General features: G+C 37.3%; 2 protein-coding genes across 4 annotated transcripts; both read right to left on the reverse strand.

Annotated features, from left to right (window-relative positions):
- Positions 1-589: 589 nt before the first annotated feature.
- On the reverse strand, positions 590-9,198 carry LOC111326669 (uncharacterized). 3 transcript variants are annotated; one of them, XM_022930720.2, is made up of 17 exons: positions 8,864-9,198; positions 7,738-7,891; positions 6,883-6,956; positions 6,665-6,706; positions 6,262-6,327; positions 5,686-5,748; positions 5,516-5,584; positions 5,280-5,333; positions 5,032-5,094; positions 4,338-4,397; positions 3,946-4,026; positions 2,579-2,635; positions 2,053-2,082; positions 1,720-1,764; positions 1,442-1,516; positions 1,124-1,207; positions 590-1,045 (listed from the first exon to the last, which is right to left on the reverse strand). In XM_022930720.2, exons 1-17 carry the CDS (start codon positions 9,057-9,059, stop codon positions 981-983), a joined length of 1,278 nt encoding a protein of 425 aa, XP_022786455.2. In that variant the 5' UTR covers positions 9,060-9,198; the 3' UTR covers positions 590-980. The 3 variants fall into 3 exon arrangements, with proteins under 3 accessions (XP_022786455.2, XP_022786454.2, XP_022786456.2); XM_022930719.2 differs by having other exon boundaries at positions 6,665-6,715; XM_022930721.2 differs by lacking the exon at positions 5,280-5,333 and having other exon boundaries at positions 6,665-6,715.
- A 9,773-nt stretch (positions 9,199-18,971) lies between these two features.
- Positions 18,972-20,740, reverse strand: LOC111326632 (T-cell leukemia homeobox protein 1). The gene is made up of 2 exons (XM_022930671.2): positions 20,422-20,740; positions 18,972-20,287 (listed from the first exon to the last, which is right to left on the reverse strand). Exons 1-2 carry the CDS (start codon positions 20,546-20,548, stop codon positions 19,806-19,808), a joined length of 609 nt encoding a protein of 202 aa, XP_022786406.2. The 5' UTR covers positions 20,549-20,740; the 3' UTR covers positions 18,972-19,805.
- Positions 20,741-22,177: the final 1,437 nt, after the last annotated feature.

Here is a 22,177-nt window from a genome sequence, read left to right on the forward strand (position 1 = left end):
TCATCTACATATGCTTCAGTAAATTTGCCAACTGTGTCGCTTTTGAGATATCGAGTCAGTTTTGAGATATCGAGTCAGTTTTGAGACATCGAGTCACTTTTGAGATATCGAGTCACTTTTGAGATATCGAGTCACTTTTGAGATATCAAGTCACTTTTGAGATATCAAGTCACTTTTGAGATATCGAGTCACTTTTGAGATATCAAGTCACTTTTGAGATATCAACTCACTTTTGAGAGATCGAGGGAAGATTTCGCAGAAAACAATTTCATTTCTCCCAACCCTAGAGCCATTCTCCCGCTGCCATTAAAAGGTACCAAAGCACTCCAGCCCATTTGCTATCGGAGAGGGATGTCAGCGATAATCGATGGCATGTTGCATGGTTTACTTTCTTGCTAAAGAGTCCTATTACATCAATTCGGTTCCAGAAGAGAGGCGGTCGCAGGGACTGCAGCTATCTCATTTGAAGCCACCTACCTTCATTTTCCTGGGAGTTAATTAAGCGCCTGCTTGCGCAATAACTTTTGCAGAGTGTTGAGTATTAAACAGAGTGCGTTTAAGAAAAAGTCGTGATAAACACAATCCGATCCTCGCCAATTGACCGATTGTAATCGGTAGCGTAAGAAATCAAATCCTGAGCGCAAAAAGGCATAACAACATGCTTAACACCTTGTTGTCGTGGTTACCCTCTTTTAGGTGGGTTATTTTGGTTCGTACAGCATTCTCTCCTCACTTGCATAATTAGTTCAAGAGATATCGCTAATGCTTCAAAATTAAAAAGGCAAGCAATCTGCAAGTATAAAAGGGTGTATATTGATTTTTATTGTATGGATGGTATCTTTTCTTGATTGATGAATTCAGTGATATCCATGATCTCGAACCGAAACTTTTTCAGCGAAGGGAGATTATCTGCTTGCAAGGCAAGAAAATATTAAAACTTTTATCTAGCTGATGCAGGTGAAACTGTGGCTGATTTACTACTAATTATTATCCTTTTCCGGCAAATATGCAGCTCCTTTCTGAAGTCTGATGGATTTATCTTTGCCTGTGAAAGGAAATTGAACACGACCTCTCAATACTTTGTTCACAAAAGATTTGATCAATTATTGATAAACGTACAAACCATATAAAGTCTCGTAGCTCCTCTCATAATTTGCCTCTGCCTTTTCAACGCTCATCGCTTCTCCCAGCGACTGGGGAACTAAGGCTGCAGAGAAATAAAATCAGCGAACAAGATAACAGAATACTTTGATCGTTGGACCTGAAAGACAATGATGATAATGATGATGATGATGATGATGATAATGATGATGATGATGAAGACGATGGTGACGAGAAGGATGAAACAATCTATTTGCCAGCCTTTAGTACTATATGGAATTGGTCATTGATTTAAATTAAATGAAAAATGGCATGAGTCGTTAGTTAACAATTCTCATACCTTCATTAGTAAAACCCGCTAATTCCTGCGCTTCTGCGTTATGCAGTCTATCATAAGCTTCTGAGAAGGTCTTCACTGAAAATAGAAACAAATTGGAAAAAGCTGCTAACTCCACAAGCTAGATAAATAAAAACAATTCCAATAAAAGCAAAATAAATTCATTTAAGCTCTCTCTTTCGATCAAACTGAACAAAATGGTTTTACTGACTCAATTTCAAAGATGTGTTCCAGCACATTCATTTTTAAAACAAATAGCTATGTTATCACTAAACATTTACCTTGATATCCTCCGTTATTCTGGGTGGGTTTTGCGTGAGTTTCCTCTAAATAAGACAGAACACACGGCTTAATTCTCCTGGGATCTTCGACATTATAACTCTTCCTCTGTCATGCTCAATAAATATATATTAATGTATTAGTTTAATCACTTTCTTCATTTCAAGATTATGAAAAAATAACTTTTATAATTTCTTGCAATTAACTGAGTGCCTTGGCTCTACCCACCTAGATTTGCGGTGTAGTGCTAATGTTTTGAAGATTTTTTGTATTCAATATAATAAAGAAAGACTGCCAAAAACGTTTAAAGGCAAAGACGCTGGCTTGATACTCACCCGGATCTCTCAGGGGGTTCCCATAATCCTCTAAAGAATAAAAAAAAAAATTGAGAGCGTAAATTTGCGAGGCAAAGGAAGCAAAAGTCTGCTGGTCAGTTTAATTTTTCGTGATGGTCGCTTAGATGATGATGACTTGAGGGGACGTCTTCCAAAGACGTGATAGGTAAAGTATTTAGTACTTTGAATCTTGTAATCACACTTTCGTACAGGTCTCTAGGCTTTATGTTTTAAGACAAAAAGTTTTTCTGCTCCGGGAAAACTGCAGCCATTGACTATCAGCTTCGATGGCAAAAACTTTGAAAACATAACTACCCTAGGACAAAAAGCCCTGAGCCACCTTACTTTGAGTGAAAGCTTGAACCTCACCTGAGAGTTCACTGACAAAAAAAAAAAAAAAAAAAAAAGCACTGAGCCACCTTACTTTGAGTGAAAGCTTGAACCTCACCTGAGAGTTCACTGACAAAAAAAAAAAAAAAAAAAAAGCCCTGAGCCACCTTACTTTGAGTGAAAGCTTGAACCTCACCTGAGAGTTCACTGACAAACTCTGCTTGTGTCTCACGGGGCGGACCGCTGACAAACCCTGAGCGAAAGATAATTATGTCACTGCTCAGCGATATAAGATCAGTGACTAGTGTATCCTATAGATCAGTGATTGCTGAGCTAAGTTGAGTGGGCAACTAGAAGGTCCGTGTAGAGTGAATAAATTGAACAACTTTGTTAAGAAGTTTGTGAGCACTTTTCATGAACATACTCAATATGCAGAGCTTTTTATTAACACAGCAGTTAACAGGAACAAGAATCTTAACAGATGACAACATGCAAGTTTCACAAGTTTAGCAAAAAAACCGACTTTCTTTATGAACTATTAACAATAAAAATGAACATGCTACAAACGTAGTTCAACGATTGTCTGTGTCTTTTATTTGTCAATCTTAACCACAGTTGTTTTTTTGTCATTAAAGAATCCTGTGGCCTAAACGGAACTTAACGATCATCAGTTAGATTTGGAAATGATTTGTGGTCAGTTCTTGGATTCTGTTGTTGGTGGAGATTGAATACATCTTGGATTACACCGCCAAACATTTTGAAATAGGTTCTTTGTTTTTGTCCATAAAGAGAGCACTAACAAGGATTTTGCGTAATCGTAATCGTAATCAAAGTTTAATGTCTTTACGTGGGGCATGGTTACCCATATTGCCCGAGCCATTTTAATTTCATCTGTGATATTTTGCACTCAGTGCCTTGGAGAATTTTTTTTCCCACCATCATGTAACAATTAAATACCTTGGTGTGACATTTTTTGCAGTTAAGGAATCTTTGTACATGATTTTAAAAGACGTACAACATGATTTAAGATTCGAAACCGTAAGATGTGGTAGGAATTCTATTAAATATATGGGACCTCTCATTTGGTCGAAGTTACCAAGACACCTAAGAACGATAGAAACTCTAAATTCGTTCAAGAAGAAGATAAGAAAAGTCGACCTTTCAACTCTTGTTGAAATTTAAAACTTAACAAAATAACTTTATAATCTTTTTAATTATCTACTGTAAATAACTATTATCTACATATGTAAATGTATTTGACTTTCAAATTTTTACTCTCCCCCATTAGCTTACTGCTAAAAACATAGACACTTAAATAAAGTTTTTTATTCATTCATCATTCATTCATTCATTCATGACATTTCTGTTTGTCTAGCAGTTAAAAATTGGGTACAATGCTGGTTGTGGAAAGGGTTTCTGATGTAGAGAATAGTTTAGGAGTCCTTAGAAAAAAAAAAAGAAGTGATAAATGTTAAGCCTGATTGTAGACATAGCTGAAGCCCCCTATCCAGCCCTAACCTACTACCATCTTCAACATTTCATATAAGAAAGCAAGAAAATTACCGGCGTTCGGCATGTGCAATGGAAGCTGATCACCATTTTGACGATCCAGATTCAGAGGTTGTTGGGAATCTGGCGCCACAACTGAAATATTACAGGGATATCAACATATTTAACATTTACCACTTCAAATTCATTTCTTTGTGGTATTATTACTGAACATTCCACTATCATCTAAACAAAAACAAAGAGTTTATTATTTTTTCTTTTTTCATGGATGTTCCGTCGTCTTGATTTTTTGGGAAGTTTAGCGGATAAACGACAGTAATCCGGGCAGAAGCAGCATTTTGGCGGTGAAATTGTAAACAGTTGTTAGATTTTGAGGAAATTAGGTTTTCTGACCTTCGTTATTCTCTCCTTTAATTGAAGGGGTCTCTTAAAAATTCCAATCTTACCGTCGCTGTTTATACGGGCAATGCTGGTCACACCAGCCGATGAAAAATACCTTTGAAGCTCTGGGAAAATTGAGGAAAGAAGACAAACAAAGTTTAGAAGTACCCGGCTTTTCGCTAGCTAGGTTTACATCTATCTCTATATCAGCTATCTATAATTTCGTGAGGAGAAGTACTCTAAAATTCCACAATAATCATTTACAAGAAAGCAAAATAATGGCGCTACTGGTCATACGTTTCCCGCTAAAGCATCTAGGATTTGTTTAGAAACTTGCTTTTGACAGATGTTTCTATAGTAATAACTGGAGGCTCTTATAACATCATCTGTCCGCACTGAATTTGTAAAAGTATGTTAGTGATTCTTTGACGGCATCAATGGAGTTGACTGTTAGCCGTAAAACTGCCAAAATTTTAGCTTTTAGGTGTAAAATTAGTCCTAAAAGAATTAACCGTACAAAAATTCTGGTGAATGCAACAGAAAAATATTAATTGGTAGCCGTAAAATGGCCAACATTTTAACCGTTAGCCGTAAAAGCATTTGCCTCTCTTTGCCTGGGTCCTTCCTTGTGCCAACGCGGGTATTGGCTCTTGAGGCAACGTAGCGCGAGTCGAGTTTCCCGCTGTCAGGTGCATGTCGGACGCTCCATTTACCTTCAACGTTATTAAACTACAACCTCCTAAATATCATATAACCTACCACTGCCCTCCTCAGGTTTTTTGGGAAGAGGACTGTCCGTTCTGGCAGCTTGAAATACAGTTCCTGAACCAGTAACATGAGAAAAGCGAAAAAGTATGTTAAAAAAAGGTTACAGGACTTTGTTAATTTAAGGTTAGAATCAGATGCATTCGGCCGTTAATGTTAAAGCAGGCTAAGATAAAAGACTGACGATATTCCTGCCAAAGACAAACGTCAAAAAGTGAACATTTTCCAAAAACTTGACTCACCGAAGTTAGAAGTAACTTCTGTTTCATGTTGGCCTTTGAATAATTGAGCGGTTCCTTGTAAAACAAGGATATGATGATAACTTATAAAACAACATAGATGAGGGACAAAACTTAAGGAAGTTCATTATTTTGATTATTACCGGTTAAAGGTGGCTCGAGTAACTCAATATGCAAAAGTCATCATGATACAAAAGTATTCAATGGCTTTTTTCTGAGCAAAGAATGTTTTATCCTACCTTCTTTCATGTCTTGCCCATCGTCTTTTAGAATTTCTGAGGAATCAGATACTGTTTGAAGCAAAGAGTCTGTTGATAAAGTTAAATAAGAGACTGTTACCCTAAAATTCTTTGAGCAAGGGTTTAGAAAACGAGGGCTACATTTGTGAGCTAATGCAGCTCCTTGATACCTTCAGTGGCTGGAAGAATTTTATCATCACTGATTTCATCCTCACTTGATTGCACGGTTGAAACTGAAAAATTAAATGATAGAATGTCACATAGTCCAAGACTGATGGCAAGATCCGGTACAAGGGGGGAGGTGAGGGCTCGGGGCTTGGTCTCTGTAAGTTGGGCTTCAGTAGTTACCATGGTGTGGCGGCTGAGAGCGAGGTTGTTAAACCCATTTTGAGCAGAAATTTGGAAAACACTTTTAAAAGTCATATTCGGTTCTAAAAGCGGGAAACTTTTGTCTACCAATAAGGATTTGAAGCTCTTCCCTGAGTCTGAAAAAAAAGATGGAAGTATATTTCGGGTTTGAAATAGCATAGCAAATATCAATTATTTTGGCATGAGAAAAGGTAAGGGACTGGTTTAACGTGTTAACATTACCCGGCCGGAAGTGACATTAAACTACCCGGCCAGAGGTACCGTGGTTGTGCCTTTTTAAGTTTCTTCGCATATTTACTCTCGAGACGTTATTTTGAGTTATTTGCAAACTTTTGCGCGCTTTCACTGAGGCAAAAACCGTTTGTATTGACACTTACTATCATCGTCTTTTGATGAAGGATGTGTTGAATGACGTTGAGTTTTCTTTTTGCCATATATAGGCTCTGATAAAATAAAACAAACAACAAACAAAAAAATAAATAAAGAAGGCAGAGATATCACAGTCATAATCTAACATCTGACTATTGCTTTAACCCTTAAATGTCTTAAATTTGATAGTACTTTTCCATAAGCTCTTTTTGCAGTTCATGAGATTCTTGTACCTAAATATTGGATGATCAATGTAGTTTTGAGTGTAGGTCATGATAGGTAAGGTAAAACGTTGTTGCATTTAATTTTAACGAATACATGTGCACAAACAGCCATGAGACAGGTTTGTCTCATATTGCTGAGGTAACGATGTATTAAACTAGTATTAAATATGCTTTGAACATGACCTACCTATGTACAGTTCTCTTTGACTCTCGAAAAAGTTCTTCTTCTCTGCATTTTCTCAAAAGAATAGAAAACTCTTTTAGTGATGACTGGGAAACATCTTTTCCTATCAAAGTGCATTTAAATTAATTCATATCAATAGCTTCCTCACAATGAGAATATATGCACAAATGCTTAAAAATTAAAAGACTGAAAAAAGTTTAACATAAAAGGTGTTCGCCTACCAGACGCAACACAATCTTCAATGTAAGTTACCAAGTTCCCTTGTCTATCCTCAAACAGCTTGGCTTCTCTTGAACTACAAAAAGAAACACAGATCATCATTCTTCTAGAGCTACTATATTAGAATATTATAACGAATGAGTTATAAAAAAGTTTCACGCTGTCTCAAAGGAAATTGTTAGCCGGGTTCCTTTTCCGCCAGTTTTTCACGCTCGTTAGATCACGCGGCCCCCGTAACTCGGAATGTGCTGTGTAATGGCGGTTGTTTGATTGTTTTGTTATCGATACGTTCATTATCAATATTGCATGCTATCGAAACGAATATTCAATGGAAGAAACGAGGTCTGCAGCGACAAACTTAGCGAAATTTACATCAAGGGAATTTGGTCCTTTAGTCCTAACAGAAATTAAGAATTGTTCGTCAGCTGAAAACAGATTGATAAAGGCTGATAGTTTCGAAAGAAACTGTTTGGGGCTGCGTCGGTGGGAGTAACGAAATAATTTGGATATATCAACAAAGTTGAAATGGTAAATTGGTCACCGTAATGATTACAAAAGCTGACGTTTCGGAGCTCCGACGAAGGGCTAACGCTCGAAACGTCAGCTTTTGTAATCATTACGGTGGCCAATTTACCATTTCAACTTTGTTGATATATCCAAATTATTTTGAAAACAGATTGGGCTGAGACAGGAATTATCAGCTTTTAGGAAGAAAAGCCTTCAGATAATTAGAGTACCTTGGTCAAATGAAAAAGAAAAAGCAACAGGGATAAAAAATTGTTGTTAGATCTTGGCCTGAGACAGGAAATTACTACTTTTGCATTAATACATTTTCAACATATAAATTACAGAAGAACCTTTTGTTTGTGGTGTCCCGGTGTAGTATACTCCTCGTGTGCTTGTTTGTCATTTGTCTCTTCAATGCCGCTGTAGTCTTCTTTTTCAAGTGAACATTTCGATTCACAATGAATTTTATTCGACGACATTTCAAACCTGGAGGACGATGATGACCTGAAAACGATAACGAAAAAAAAAAATCCGGTTATGAAATCAATGGAAAAAAAAATGCCTGTCATTAGTTCGATCATCGGCTCCGCCATTAGAGGAGAGCATCAAGGTGAGACTGGGTACCATATACCCCTCGTTCCAAAGGGAAATCATATCAAGTTACGTTTTGAATAGATATCTGGATCAATGTCAGTATCTGAGCAAATGCGCACCTACCCCTCCCCTGACCAAACAACAGTCGATTGATAACAAGTTAAGGTTAATACTGGGTAGGGAAGGGGAAAGTGCACAGTTGCTCGGATTCTGACGTTGATCCAAATATTTTTAATTTCCAGTGAAATAATAATGCTTCATGCTCATACTTTGTTGCATGGATGTTTCAGTGGAGTTTGAGCGGGCGCCACATAGGTTACTCACGATACATTAGCCAATTTACGAAACAAACTGATTAACTGGTTCAAGACATTCCTGAGTTTCCAGAATCGACCCGAAACTTGGCGCGATCTCGAAATACCCTGAGAAAGGTCAGCTTAGGAATAAGGCGTATACGAAGTTTTAACTACCTTATCTTGATCGATCCTTTCATGTTCATTAAAATCTCTCTTTGCCCGCGACAAAATTATTTGTAATTTAACACTATTTTATTTCTCAATTTTGTTTTAGGTTTAGAATATCATCATCGTTAGAGTTATGTTAACCATGGCATGATACGATTTATCTTTCAGTTAAAACAAGGTGTCCTTAACTCCTTGGTAAGGTCAGCTTGTGTGCGTTGAGGAATTTCCCAGTTGCATAGGATACGGTGATAACGATTTTTATGCTCATCCCTTTGGTAAGATCTCAGGCCAAACTTTCTAATTTTTCTCTTGCACGAGATGAGCAAAAATCAGTGCGATTCATACGCATGTGAGGGCTCATCTCTAACGAGGCCAAAAGAAAACGAAAACTGAGAGAGAGTGTCACTGATCAACTTACCTCTTTGGTGTCTGTGATCAGAGTAAGTCAGGATCCCGTGATTCTTGGGTCGTCTAAAGTGTTTCGCCTGAGTCAAGAGTCGCATGTGTTTATGACGCGAATGATCTTTTGATCGCCTTCCTTTGTGTTTTCCCCCAACAACACTTATTGTTAACACGATTATGACAAAAGCGCTTACAATATAGCAATACTTCATCGTTTTCGATAATGACTAAACAAGTGTCTTTTGTGTTCAACTCAACTTATACAAGAAATGAATGTTCATAAGTGTCACCTGGCTTTTTGTCTTCATTATGAGCTGTGGGCTCTTCAACTCCGAGAGAAAACAAGTTGAACTATACAAGCAGAATAAATAATCAACAACATTTCAAACTCAAGTAATGAATAACTAATGATTAAAATACGAAATTTCAGCACTTCCTGAAATATTTTATCGCGCCAGTGACAGAGAAAATAATCGCTGTTAACTTCAAAGACGAATACACAACAAGAGTAACGAGCAAGCAAAGCGATAAATTTGTTTTCTTTAGTAATTTTTCCCCTTATTTAATGCACGGGGCAGAAATGCGTACAAGCAATGTGGGAGGGGCTCACAATCAAAGTCTCCAGGTACCAAGCTCTTGCTTTGAAACGTTTGAGTAAATCCTGGTTGCCACAAATGTCGTTCCATCATATTTTGTAAACAAATGTCTCACATTCAATGACAACTGATCCAGATAAGAAGTTTATGTCGGTGACGGACGTTACTGTTTCCAATATCAAAATCACAAAACGAAGTTCGAAAATTCACTAATGTTTAAGAAAATTAATCTCGTTCAGACATATCTGAAACTTCTACAGGCAGTCCGAAAAAATGTAGGAGAGATGATAGAGAGCATTTATCTTCTTTTGAGGAAGTGCAAAACGTTTTTTTAATGAAATGAAAACATCAATAGCCTTTTCATACCGATGGATATCTTGTTTTACTGAATCAGCTTTAAGAGAAAACCGAGAAAATGTATTGCAACAATCTGATCAGAAACAAGAGTTGACCGTAAACTTCTATATCAGACTGATTTCCCTCATATTTCCCTATTCTTGTATGTTTTATTGCTTCCACGAGGTCAGCGAGTACAAAAATATGGAAGTATTTTTGATGGAAGCTGTATTTGACCTTGTCAAAACGAAAGTCTTAACTCTAATGAATTGTGGACGGAATAGTGATTGTGATTGTTTTAAAAATTAACAGCAGCAAATATTTACTCATTAGGTGGGAAATTATTGTGAGTGTTACGGTCCTAAAAACACTTTTTAACCGATAATTTATGTGGTTTCAAATGCCATACTTCTCCAAGTGGAATCATTCAGAATGCACGAGCCGCCGGACACTTAAAGGAAAATATATCTTGAAAGGGAAAGAACCCGACCGTGTAAACCAGCCTCAAGGCTTACATCGTCAGCTTATTATCAAACGCTTATCATAATAATAATAATAATAATGTTTATTTCTTATATTGCGCAGTCTAACATGCAATAAAAGATATGATCGAATCATGATAAACTTCCCTGTAGAACTTGCTAACATTTCAACCAGGGATGATTTTGAGGATAGCAGTAGCCCCAGTTGTGGCTACAAAGAACACGGAATGAGAATTCGATGCAATCTCGCCGCCAGATTTGACGGCCAAACAAACGACGGAAGCGTTGGTAAGAGTTTCCGCGTTGTTTTAAAAAAACATGTTGCTGACAACAACCTCAATACCTGGGTCACAAAAAAATCCGTAATTCTTGTGCACTCATCAAGGTCTTCAAAGAAAATTCGGAAAAGAGAGAAGAAAATAGAAGCGAAGATGGCATAAACGCTTTTCCTCTCGAAGGAGATTCTTGTTTCTAGCATCAAAGACAGCGTCGGTGAAGACTGCCTGACCGATCTCAAATCTTTGGACCATAAACTTAAAGACGGGTATTACTTATCGTTAGAGGAGGAAACAACTTGCTGAACTAAAAAAAACCGTTCAAATAACACGACACCCAAATAAAGACCAATTCAGAACAGAGTCGGAACCAAATAGACGAGCAAAATCTCGGCTGAACTCGAGGCAGGTGTAAACATAGACAGCTACTCTCCAAATAATATTACGAAGAGAAGCTTTATTTTCATTTAAAACATCTCCAGAGCTTAGGCTAAGCCATGAATTCTTTCTCTCGATAACTAGTATCATACCATTAATCTCAATACACATCATCTTTACAAGGATGTCTTTTTATAATTACAAGTTTTCTGTCAAGAGAAAGTCATCTTAAACTGAACCCGCGTAAAGATGTACTTTCTATGGCAAAGTTACCTTTTCAGATAAGTACATCTCGCGAGTTTAGACACTAAACGAAGCCAAGGATATTTTGCAGTAAAAATATGTAAGCATAACAAAGGCCAGTGTTACAGAAATATTACAAACCCGCTGGTAATTCTCAATAATCCTCTAAAATGTTCGTTTCCTAATGGAGTGGATAATTGAACTATGCCAATACAATATTCAGATTATTTTTTAAGTTGTTCTTGAAGAGCTCCGGAGCGTGTCTGGAAATAAATTACCCCCTCTTAGGTTTAAAGCAGCTTTGATTTTCTATTCGATCAAATCTGAGACTTAAGCTTCTTTCAGCTTATGAGGATAACTGAGACGTCTTGCTTAAGTATCACAGAATTCAAAACGGGATCATACCAATGCTATATGTTTATCTTGACTATCGAGTTCAAATAATGTTGTAATTGAATGCAAAACTAACACTTATTTGTTAGTTTGTGTATTTGTATTTTTTTCCTAACAAAGACGCCACAAAGTAAAGGAAAGATATAAAAAATACACATAGAAAAAAAGCAAAAACAAAAACGGACAAAGAAGCGCAGGAAAACAGGAATAGTTATTTTTATCACTCAGCTAATTTAATCCAATTTAAAATAAATCACCGTCTCCCCAGAAGCCAATAATGGATTCTAAACTCGGGCACTCGCATAACCTAGTAAAAGGGACATCTGTTTCGAGAAAGCGAAGTGCATCAACTGTTGAAGATGGAGATTCTGAGTTATTTTAATCAGCTACCCCTTAAGCTTAACTCTTAACTTAGCTTGTAGTCTTTCTTATGGTTTTGCCTTGAATATGAGAGTTATTGAAGTACTCAAATCTTCCAGTGTCTGCCGTACATCAAATGTGCAATCATGCTTGTAACATGCACCGGCCATCAAAAAGGCAGCAAATAATTGTCGTCAACAAATCATTTAGAACCATTCAACAAGGGTTTTCGGCTTAAAATCACGGCTATTATCGAATTTACAACATTTTACTGTTTACAAAATTCCTTCGCCAAATGTTCGTGAGATTTATTGGCAATACAAGTAACTATTCGCTGTGAGGGAAAAAGAACGAAATAACAAAAGGAATAAAAATGATAGAGGGCTCAAGAATTACAAATCATGCAGGCATGTGCTCGTAACAGTGTAACTGATTTTAATTTTGTATCCATCAATGGTAAATAAAATTATCGCATTAGAAGGAGTTCGGAATCTTGTCACACAATGATGACACCCAACCATCAGTGTACAATGCAATTCATTTGCAGTACAAGAAAACATTCCTTTGAAAAAAAATTAATAAAGTTCATTTACGTCAATTTATTATTCTACATTTTTAACATATTGTCTTTTTCACCATCTATATCTTACATGTCAGTACTTCACACGCTAACTAAATTTTGGAAAAAAAGGTTAATTCATGCAAAATTTTCAGCTTGTAGCCAACTTACAGCTTTGTTATTTGTCACAGTATAAATTATTCAAAAAGTTTGCTGAGACACATAGCAGAATAAGTTGACAAAGCTACATGTCCGGGATCATGATCTCAAAGACTCTCCCAACCTTGGCCAAAATGGTGCTTTTCGTATTGAAAATGTCCTGAAACGATGACAAATTGTTTAGTTGCAAATTGATCTTCACGTTATGTATGAGAATACGGAGCTATCCTGATCTTATGTCCCATATAGGTTCCCAAATGCTTGAGTTAATTAATTCTAACAGCTTTAATACCCAGTGTCTGTGTTTTGGAATGTTAGCGGAAATGAAGCTAAGTCGTCGTACTGCACTCATCCTAAGAATAACAAGCTGTTACTTTAAAGGTCTTTGTTATAAAAGTGGCTGCTTTAGCATCCAAGAAAATGTATGGGAAGTTCAATGATACAAAATGTTTTAGTTGTTTGTTAGATGTCAACTCAAGATGGCGGGCGGTCGTGGCTCTTTGTCGTTCAGCAATTTGTCATGTACGCTCCATTTCTTCCTATAATTTTCAAGGTTATGCCTTTCGCCGGTCCAACACTTTGCTTGCCTCAGAGGAAATCGTTCACAGCACGATTCCAGCTCATCATAAGTGTGATCTTCCACCGAAACTGAACTCGAACAGTGATCAGTGATGTCTCCACCAATCCTGCCGTCTAATCTTGCAGAAGACCAGCTCAAAACTCGCTTAATTTCAGAAACTTTCTTCCACACTCAGTTAGATGCCATTCGCTAGTCAGTTAAGGATAAATCCCTCCACATACTACAATCTCGAAAACGTGGCTTCACGCATTTCATGTATTTCATTTCAGCCTCAACTGAAAATGATCAGATCGAACTCATCCGACAACAACAACAAAGCTCCCATTACCTAACCGCCAAACGTTATTGACGACGAGAACGCTACTTTATCAACGCCTCCAGATGACATTGCAGTTATCTTACTGGGGATTTTAACATCGACTCCGCTAACGTAAAGAAGGTAAATCTACCTTTGCAAGCAAATTACAGGACTAAGAAAATTTTCATATTCATGCCGGCATCTGATTCAGTCAAACTTCTGCCAGAGTAATTGCTATTAATGCGTGTTTGAACTCATCTTTATGAAAAAAAACATCGTGTCGTAAAGAATGGTGTGTTTCAGCTAGTGCACCTCGTAAGCATTAAGAAGAGCGACTGGTCGAACTCACCTAAATAACTGCATACCTATTGTAATCTCATCTATCCAAAGCAACGTCAAGGGAATCTTTTTGCCAACCTTATGGAGAGGAACTTGCTAGCTCCCAAACATTTTGGTTTTCAGTTACTCAAATGTTTCCATTAAGATGTCTCTTCCTCATCTCACGGATGATATTTTGAAAAATATGGACGCTGGCGTCAGCTCAGGTGCTATTTTCCTCGACCTGCAAGGCTTTTGGTGTTTTTGACCATCAACTCTTGCTCGGGAGACTTAATTTTTAGGTTGGAACTGATTAGCTCGTTCAATTGCTTTAAGCTGTACCTTCTTACGTATGATGCACGATCCTCGCAGTAGAGAGTGCTATTTATGCAATAGCGAAAATCAGACCTGAAAAAAATCAGGCCTGTACGGGATTCGAACCACTGACCTCTGCGATACTAGTGCAGCGCTCTACCAATTGAGCTAACAGGAAGCAGGCCGTTAAGTTGATTTGTGAATAAACCCGTGATGATAAATCAGATACGATGAATATATGAAGTTCATATATTTTGAACTGCGGTTATAGATACGTATGATGCACGATCCTCGCAGTAGAGAGCGCTATTTATTTTATTTAAGGTCTGATTTTCGCTATTGCATAAATAGCGCTCTCTACTGCGAGGATCGTGCATCATACGTATCTATAACCGCAGTTCAAAATATATGAACTTCATATATTCATCGTATCTGATTTATCATCACGGGTTTATTACGAATCAACAATTTACGAATCAATATTTTATTTCAGGTCTGATTTTCGCTATTGCATAAATAGCGCTCTCTACTGCGAGGATCGTGCATCATACGAATCTATAACCGCAGTTCAAAATATATGAACTTCATATATTCATCGTATCTGATTGATCATCACGGGTTTATTACGAATCAACTTAACGGCCTGCTCCCAGTTGGCTTGTTAGCTCAATTGGTAGAGCGCTGCACTAGTATCGCAGAGGTCAGTAGTTCGAATCCCGTACAGGCCTGATTTTTTTCAGGTCTGATTTTCGCTATTGCATAAATAGCGCTCTCTACTGCGAGGATCGTGCATCATATGTATCTATAACCGCAGTTCAAAATATATGAACTTCATATATTCATGGTATCTGTACCTTCTTACTCGCAAACAGATTACCACAAATACAAATTGTTTCTAATCTCCTAAACCTCTCACAGTTGGAGTACTTCAAAAGCATTATACCATTCTAAAGCTGCTTCGCTCCAGTAGAAAACAAATCTACTCACCCTCAACTTTGACAAATTATAATTTTCTTTTATTTGAAAATAAACATCGTATTCGAATCAACAAACTTCTTCTCAAGAAGTTTGTTCCTGTAAATGTTCAGTGGCGAAACTCAGTTAAGACCTATGCTAAGGTAATCATGTCATAAACATCACAAAAAGGTAAACCAGTGACTTGGACTCCTTGCGAGAATCAGCTGCATACATTGTGTATGCTCGCTTCACACTCGCTCATCCCGCTTGACTCTCCACTCTTTTTTCTCTTTCAAATCATTTGGATTACACTGAATACAAAATCAATAAAAGATAAAGGAACAATCCGTAAGTCCTACAAAGCTAAGCATCGATAATCATCCTCGCAAAACGAAGATACTCCTCCTCTACGGAAGCTCTTAAGATATTAGAAGAGAAACTTCTGAATCGCGGACGACACAAGCACCACAGGGATTTGTTTTGTCTTCAAGTGCTTAAATAAAATCGTTAATTCCAACTCAATAGTACCTCCATCCATAACTAAAAAACTGCTAACGTGAAAACCTGTACCTTATATTACTGACTACGAAGCAGGATGGAGAAAGCAGAAACTTACAAACCGGGCAGCAGATATTTTTTTACAATTAATTATCTTAGTTATGAAATACCGATGATCATTTCGATCTGACTCATTATTACTCAAGAAGTAAGAGGAACTTTCTCCAACACATTTTTCAGGTTTGCTTACATTATGTTTTTTCTCCATTCGGGGTTTTAATCCTAGCTTTTTTCCACGTGTTACTCCATCTTTTCTTTTTTTATTGCGTCATTTATCTTTAACGGGGTCCTTCTGAAAACCATGTCCGTGAGGAACGTAATCACTCTATAAACACCATCCTTAACATTGTTATTATCTAATTGATATACACTAAAAGCTCAAAGGTAAAACACTACATGCAAGGAGTCCTGTTTTGTGAGACTATTGATAAACACTTAAAGCTCAAAGGTAAAACACTACATGTAAGGAGTCCTGTTTTGTAAGACTATTGATAAACACTAAAAGCTCAAAGGTAAAACACTACATGCGAGGAGTCCTGTTTTGTAAGACTATTGATAAACACTAAAAGCTCAAAGGTAAAACACTACATGCAAGGAGTCCCGTTTTGTAAGACTATTGATAAACACTAAAAGCTCAAAGGTAAAACACTACATGTAAGGAGTCCTGCTTTTTAAAACTTAAAACAAGCTAATGAGGGGAGGTCTTCTATCGAGCACACGCCTTCAGTTGCTTTGTCAGACATGCTATTTGATACTGATGATTTATGAGAAACAATTCCAGGCAAGATCTGAACTTAATGCGGCACTCTAATTCCACTCTAAATTAAGTATGTTATAGAGTAATTTTTGGAATGATACTTAAGGTGAATTCGGTAGCACTGATCTATATATAAACTTCCCATTTTTCTGAGTGGAGGTTGAAACAAGTTGGCAAAAATAAAAAGTTTTAGGTTCTATAAAACTCGAATTCTTTTTCCCGGGCCCAGGGACTTAATAAACCTGCACCCTTTTCCATTTTGTACTGTGAACTTCGTGCCTGTGAACACTCATTCTTTACTTTGGTGACCTACTTATCTTGAGGCACTTTATTTGTTTACTCATTTTAACATAATGTACGGAAGCTAGTTTCATCTCTGCTTTATCTTCTTAACTCTCCCACAAAGCTTAATTAGCTCAACTAGAATATCATGTTGTTTGGAAATTCAACCAAGACAGAAATAATTAGCATGTTAAGTGACTCAAGTTTGGTCTGATATTTTTGGTTCCTTTTTAAGTGCTTACCTAAACAATCCAAAGAACTCATTCTTGGTGTGAGGAAATGTTTGCACTGCTAGCGATCTTTTAGCACAATATAAAAGGGCTCAAAGATCACTGAGAACGCAAATATTTTCCACTCCAGTTGAACATATGGACGGTGAGGGAATAAAGAGTGCGTCATGCTGTGCCCTGAGGTTGGACTGACGTATCGCAATCTTTAAAGTGGAACCTTGCTTGTAAAGTCAATTGATTCGAAAGGAAATCCACTTCATGGTCTGAGAACACAGGTACGGCTTATAGCTGTTGAAGCGATTTAAACCATTTTTAGTTCATTGTTAACTCGAAAAAGAAAGGTTTGAACGGATGAAAAACATTGCTAAAATCCGGCACCGCTCGAAAGTGTTGTTTCCTATCACGGCGTCATTTTTGGGTAAGTGGGTGTCTTGATGAGAGGCCTTCTAATAGAATTAGATTCTTACCAGGTAAAAACGATAAGTATTAGACAGATGGATTACTCATTACAATTAGAGTGATTTGGGATTTGGGAAAATTCCTTTTATGAATAAAAAGCCATTATTTTTTAAATTTCGTTTCGACGAGAACATGGATAAAGTTCTATGTCGCTCTAGAAATGGCATTTAGCTGTTCATTAAACATAATCAGCCAGATCTGCAAGAGCGGACCAAGCCGTATGGAACATGGAAGTCTTGTTCTGTAAGTTTAAAGCTTCCAGCCAGTAAAATTAGCGAGAATAATTATGATATGCTGACCAAGAGAGAATTATACTTGACATCGTCTCAGTCGTTTTATCAGATTATATTTGTTAACAAATGCGTGTAACCCATGTATACATTCCTGGTTAATTTGTTTGGCAAGTTTCAAAGTCTGTGGAATTTCAACAGATTAGTGGGAGGCCCCCAATGATAATTGGTGAATTAAGCAATTCCTATTCAATATTATGTTTCTACAATACAGTATACTGTTATAAGCAAAAGGCACAGAAGGATGGGATGGTGAGAGTGCACTCTGGAAAACTTCCCGTGCAAAACGTTCAATCAAATCGGCAGAAATTGTTCAAGACGGGAAAAAAACTTAAGTCTCATGGAGCTAACAATTATTTCAAAATACTTATTTTCATTATTAAGCGGTAAAGTTTTTCAGCTTTGTATTGTGACGTTCTTAGCCAAAATCACGTTTAACTACTAACTGCGAATAAGTAAGCTTAGTGAAAAATGAAGATTGCTTTTTGTGCTTGCTCTATGAAACAATAATAATCGTTTTCTTTCCATATTGCTAACATTTGATTTTGGATTATAAATAAACCGAGCCGTCAATGTCATTGCGTTTATAAATTTCTCTTTTCCGAAGAGTCTTCTGGAAAATTACATCCGTTAAAGAAATAGAGTTCATCAAGTGTTCTGTTAATGTTTAGCGTCTTATATCCTACTGGATGTAATGCGAAATCGAAAAGTACACAACCCCTAAATTAGCGCAAGGTGAGAGAAACCACTCTTGATACATTCGATAGACATTTAGTTTTTGTGAAAATATATGTATATATTATATATATGAAAGCGATGATTCAAATTCAATACGGTAGAGATCTTTGTAAAGTTCTTTTCTTGTCCACGCACATCATAAATCAGCAAACATTAAATGTGTTGGTTCGTTGCATCTTTCATTCACTCGCTAGATTGGAACAAATTGGGTCACGGTTGTTGCGTGTTGCGAGCGCAGTTTCACTTCCAATCAGTCAACGTCGGTGGCAAACAGAAAACAGGTTCTCTTGCGCTGTGCGCTTGTTGGCCGACAGTGCAGCGTGGTCAAGGCACCTCAAAGTTGAAATCATAAAAAATCTGAGAATTTTCGAACGAAAAGGGCGAGTTCCTTCTCCATCAACTGTTTTAGCGTAGCAGTTCTTTACCCGCCCTATATATTATGTCATCCGTATGGGTGGTAAAAAAAAGTTCCGCTTTAGTCGTTTCTTTGTTATCTCCGCTTTCTTTCCATCACGAAGTTATCATAGCGTTTAAATTTGAAGGTAGTAGGGGCGTTTCGAGTACATTTCAACACAAATTATTCATTTCAAACATATTTTTGAGATTTACAGGTGATAACTAAAATTCAACTCGTTGTGACGTAGTTGAGAGCATTTCTTACAAAGTTATGCAATATTTTTGGAATACTGAGGCGTTTACAATGAGTAAAGATTATTTACAAGCTGTTTGACGAGTGAATGGTAAAAGTAATTTCCATAAGAATCTCCATACATAAAAAAATATTCACATACAAAGAAGACTGATTAGTTACTTTAAATCTGCAAAAGTAGGGGTAGGCCAGGCCTTCCAAATCAGCTTACGAAAAAGGCGTGTTGTTAACACCTAATTTTGAATACATTCTTAGACTCTAAGCTAAATTTAAGGTAAATAGAGCGTTAGGTGATGCTACACCCTAGTCCCATTGTCTGTTGCGGTTTCCTTTGGTTTTCGTTTTTCCTCTTTCGCAGAGTACAAACCCAGATATTGATTCCATATCGTTCTGGGCAGATATTCTATACAGCGCCACTTTCTTGGCAATTAATTAACCACCGAGGGTTTCAACTGAGCTTTTAGGAGTAATTCGTGAAGAACAATTCGGTTCAGGCGTTGTTCGATCCAAGGGAACAATAAAATTCATGTCAAATATGACTAGTTCTCCAAGGATTTTTTTCTAAAACCCACTCGTAAAGATATGTTGCAAGCGCGTTGTTCACCCTAACTGGCCAATACCTTAATAAAATAACTACAATAGTATGATCTTTAAACTTTTGTATAACTGGTAAGTAAGTAAATAAGTGAGTAAGTAGTAAATAGTTCAAATGATATAGCTTCTTCTGGGTGGAAAGTGAGATCCTTTTAAACCGAGCCGTGGGCTGACACAAATGAATGAATATTTGTCTGAACTAGTTGCAAATTAGATGAGGGACAGAAACTCGGTACAATGTTATACTTGTAAGGAAGCGGTGGCACTGGTAGTGCAAATTGTTCGTAATAAGGAAACACTGCAGTTTGTATCGGATAAAACATAGTGTTTGCTTCTTCCCACCGTAAGTTTGCTTCAAACTCAGGCGCCATTTGCTTTTTCCATTTAGTCCGTCGGTTCTGAAACCATGTTTTGACTTGAGTATCCGTAAGACGGAGACTCTTAGCCAAGTTGTTTCTCTCTGTGATCGTTAAGTATTTCTTATCTCGAAACTTTTGCTCCAAAGATTTTAACTGGCTGCTTGTGAAGGCTGTTCGCCTTCGCCGTATCTTGTTCAAGAGGTCCTCTTGTCTGGGGAACTCAGCGCCGTCGTCGATTTCATCACTGTGGGGTACGAACTTTGAGGGGCAATGTTCTAAGAGAAAGAAATGTACATCATCTTCATCATATTTTCGTCATATTCTGGAACTTTACACTTATGGTGGGACAAAGCTTTTGCTTCATTTCAATGGTTTGATGGTAACATGATTTTCCCTTCAATTCGCTTACCTTTTTGGTCCTGTTGTTGACTGGAACGTTCATCAACACAATTCGTGTGGCGCACATCAACATCGTTAATTTCTTGTTGTTTTTGCGTTGAATGTCCAAGGATGGCATTTATGCTGAATGATGCCATTGCGTTTCGATATAAGGGAGGTGAAATGCGTCCTTGGACAAGTTGACTAAATTGAAAGCAACAACTATTTCTATCCGCTAAATATTATGATACCAACATCCGGACAATGCTAATCTGTTTGACAGCCAATTAAACATAGTCTGCTAACCTTAACTTGTTTCCACTTTACACGACAAAGGGTCGGTAAATGATTTGGGACTTACCGTAAACAGACATATAAGCGGTTGTCACCCGAGATGACTGTAGCATAATGAGATCATCAAATGCTTCGCCGACTAACACAGCCATTACACACTACCGCAAGTACATACTTCACTGAGTTGACCATTGTTCAAAAATTGTTTCCGGTTTCAAATGTTCTAGAAGGAGAATCATTGACAAAACTCTATACAAAATTTGCTGATGTACCTTTACTTTTGACGTTTATATGGTGTGGATTTTGGGGAGGAGTTTGTTAAATGTTTTCATTGTTGCGTGATGGTATGGTTCATTGCGAGGAAATTGGCACTATTAGTTCTGTAAATGTCGGCCATATATCGCCAGACAATTGTCTAATCTCTCTCATATCAAGTTGCATGTGTGACGTTTTCCTGGGTATTTTAAAAAGCAGGAAAAACAACGGAATCTTTTCCTATTCTTCTGTCATGCAAATTGCAATTTATCAAGCGTAGGTGCCCAAAGGGAAATGTATTAACTGCAGCAGATAAATGATTTGTCACCAGACAAAAACTGTCAGTTTTTACCCTTTCTTAAGAGCCTTAAATAAGCTTTACTCTCCGGTCGTGTATCAACTCAAAGAATAAATATAAAGCGCAAACATGTCCTTTACTTCTTCATCAGTTGGGAATTTATGCGATGAGCTATGAGTACCACGTGACGAACGGCGGAAAAAGAGTTCAGAAAATAAGCTCCCTTATTGTGTACTTGATGAAAGATACGTATTTTAAGAGCAGACCCTCCCCCGCTAAGAGTTTAATTGGGGAGCTTTCATCACGATCGCCAAAATGTTTAAATTTAGCTCAACATGAAGATTAAATGTTCTTGTTTCTAATCAAAACAATCTACTCCCTTCGAAGTAAAAATGTGGTATTTACAATAGACAATTTATTTATCTGCGTATCATCCCATACAGAGTATTAACCCCTGGCCGCTACAAGTTCGCGTTTCTCGTTTTTGATATATGAACAATTTACGTCGCGTGCCATCAACCAAATCAGGCGAAAGACATACGTAACTCATAGCATAAGCTTTCTCTAAATTTTAAGGATTATCCTCATTTTCAGACCGGTTGGTCCGGAGATGCTTAAATGAATTAGATGTTTACAAGCGCAGGGTTCCGAAAGCCTTTTAGATTTCGATCCTATGAGTGGATATGTACTATCTCAGTCTGATCTTTTGTTTGTTTATAATCATTTATAACTCTTGAGAAAGTGGGTTTACTAAGAGGTGATTAAAGCTTTTAAAGGTGGAAATGAAAGACATTACACAGGTATAATCCCTCACAGACTTAGGCCTGCGTAATGTTCACAGATTGCGGACCATTTGACCAGTGCGTGGAGTTCCGCTGTTAAGAAACCATAAAATTGTGTGCGAATTGTGTGCGAATTGTGTCTCACAGTGAGTAGATAT

This window comes from Stylophora pistillata, chromosome 4 (assembly GCF_964205215.1).
Source record: "Stylophora pistillata chromosome 4, jaStyPist1.2, whole genome shotgun sequence".
NCBI classification, from domain to species: domain Eukaryota; kingdom Metazoa; phylum Cnidaria; class Anthozoa; order Scleractinia; family Pocilloporidae; genus Stylophora; species Stylophora pistillata.

Bases quoted from the DNA above. Each gene is read 5' to 3' on its own strand.
- LOC111326632 (XM_022930671.2), bottom strand. From the start codon at position 20,548: ATGGCATCATTCAGCATAAATGCCATCCTTGGACATTCAACGCAAAAA. The intron at 20,288-20,421 runs GTAAGCGAATTG...TCTTTCTCTTAG, and splicing joins TCAACAACAGGACCAAAAAG to AACATTGCCCCTCAAAGTTC.
- LOC111326669 (XM_022930719.2), bottom strand. From the start codon at position 9,059: ATGAAGTATTGCTATATTGTAAGCGCTTTTGTCATAATCGTGTTAACA. The intron at 2,083-2,578 runs GTGAGGTTCAAG...TTTATTCTTTAG, and splicing joins GTTTGTCAGTGAACTCTCAG to AGGATTATGGGAACCCCCTG. The intron at 1,765-2,052 runs GTGAGTATCAAG...TGTCTTATTTAG, and splicing joins GAACCCCCTGAGAGATCCGG to AGGAAACTCACGCAAAACCC.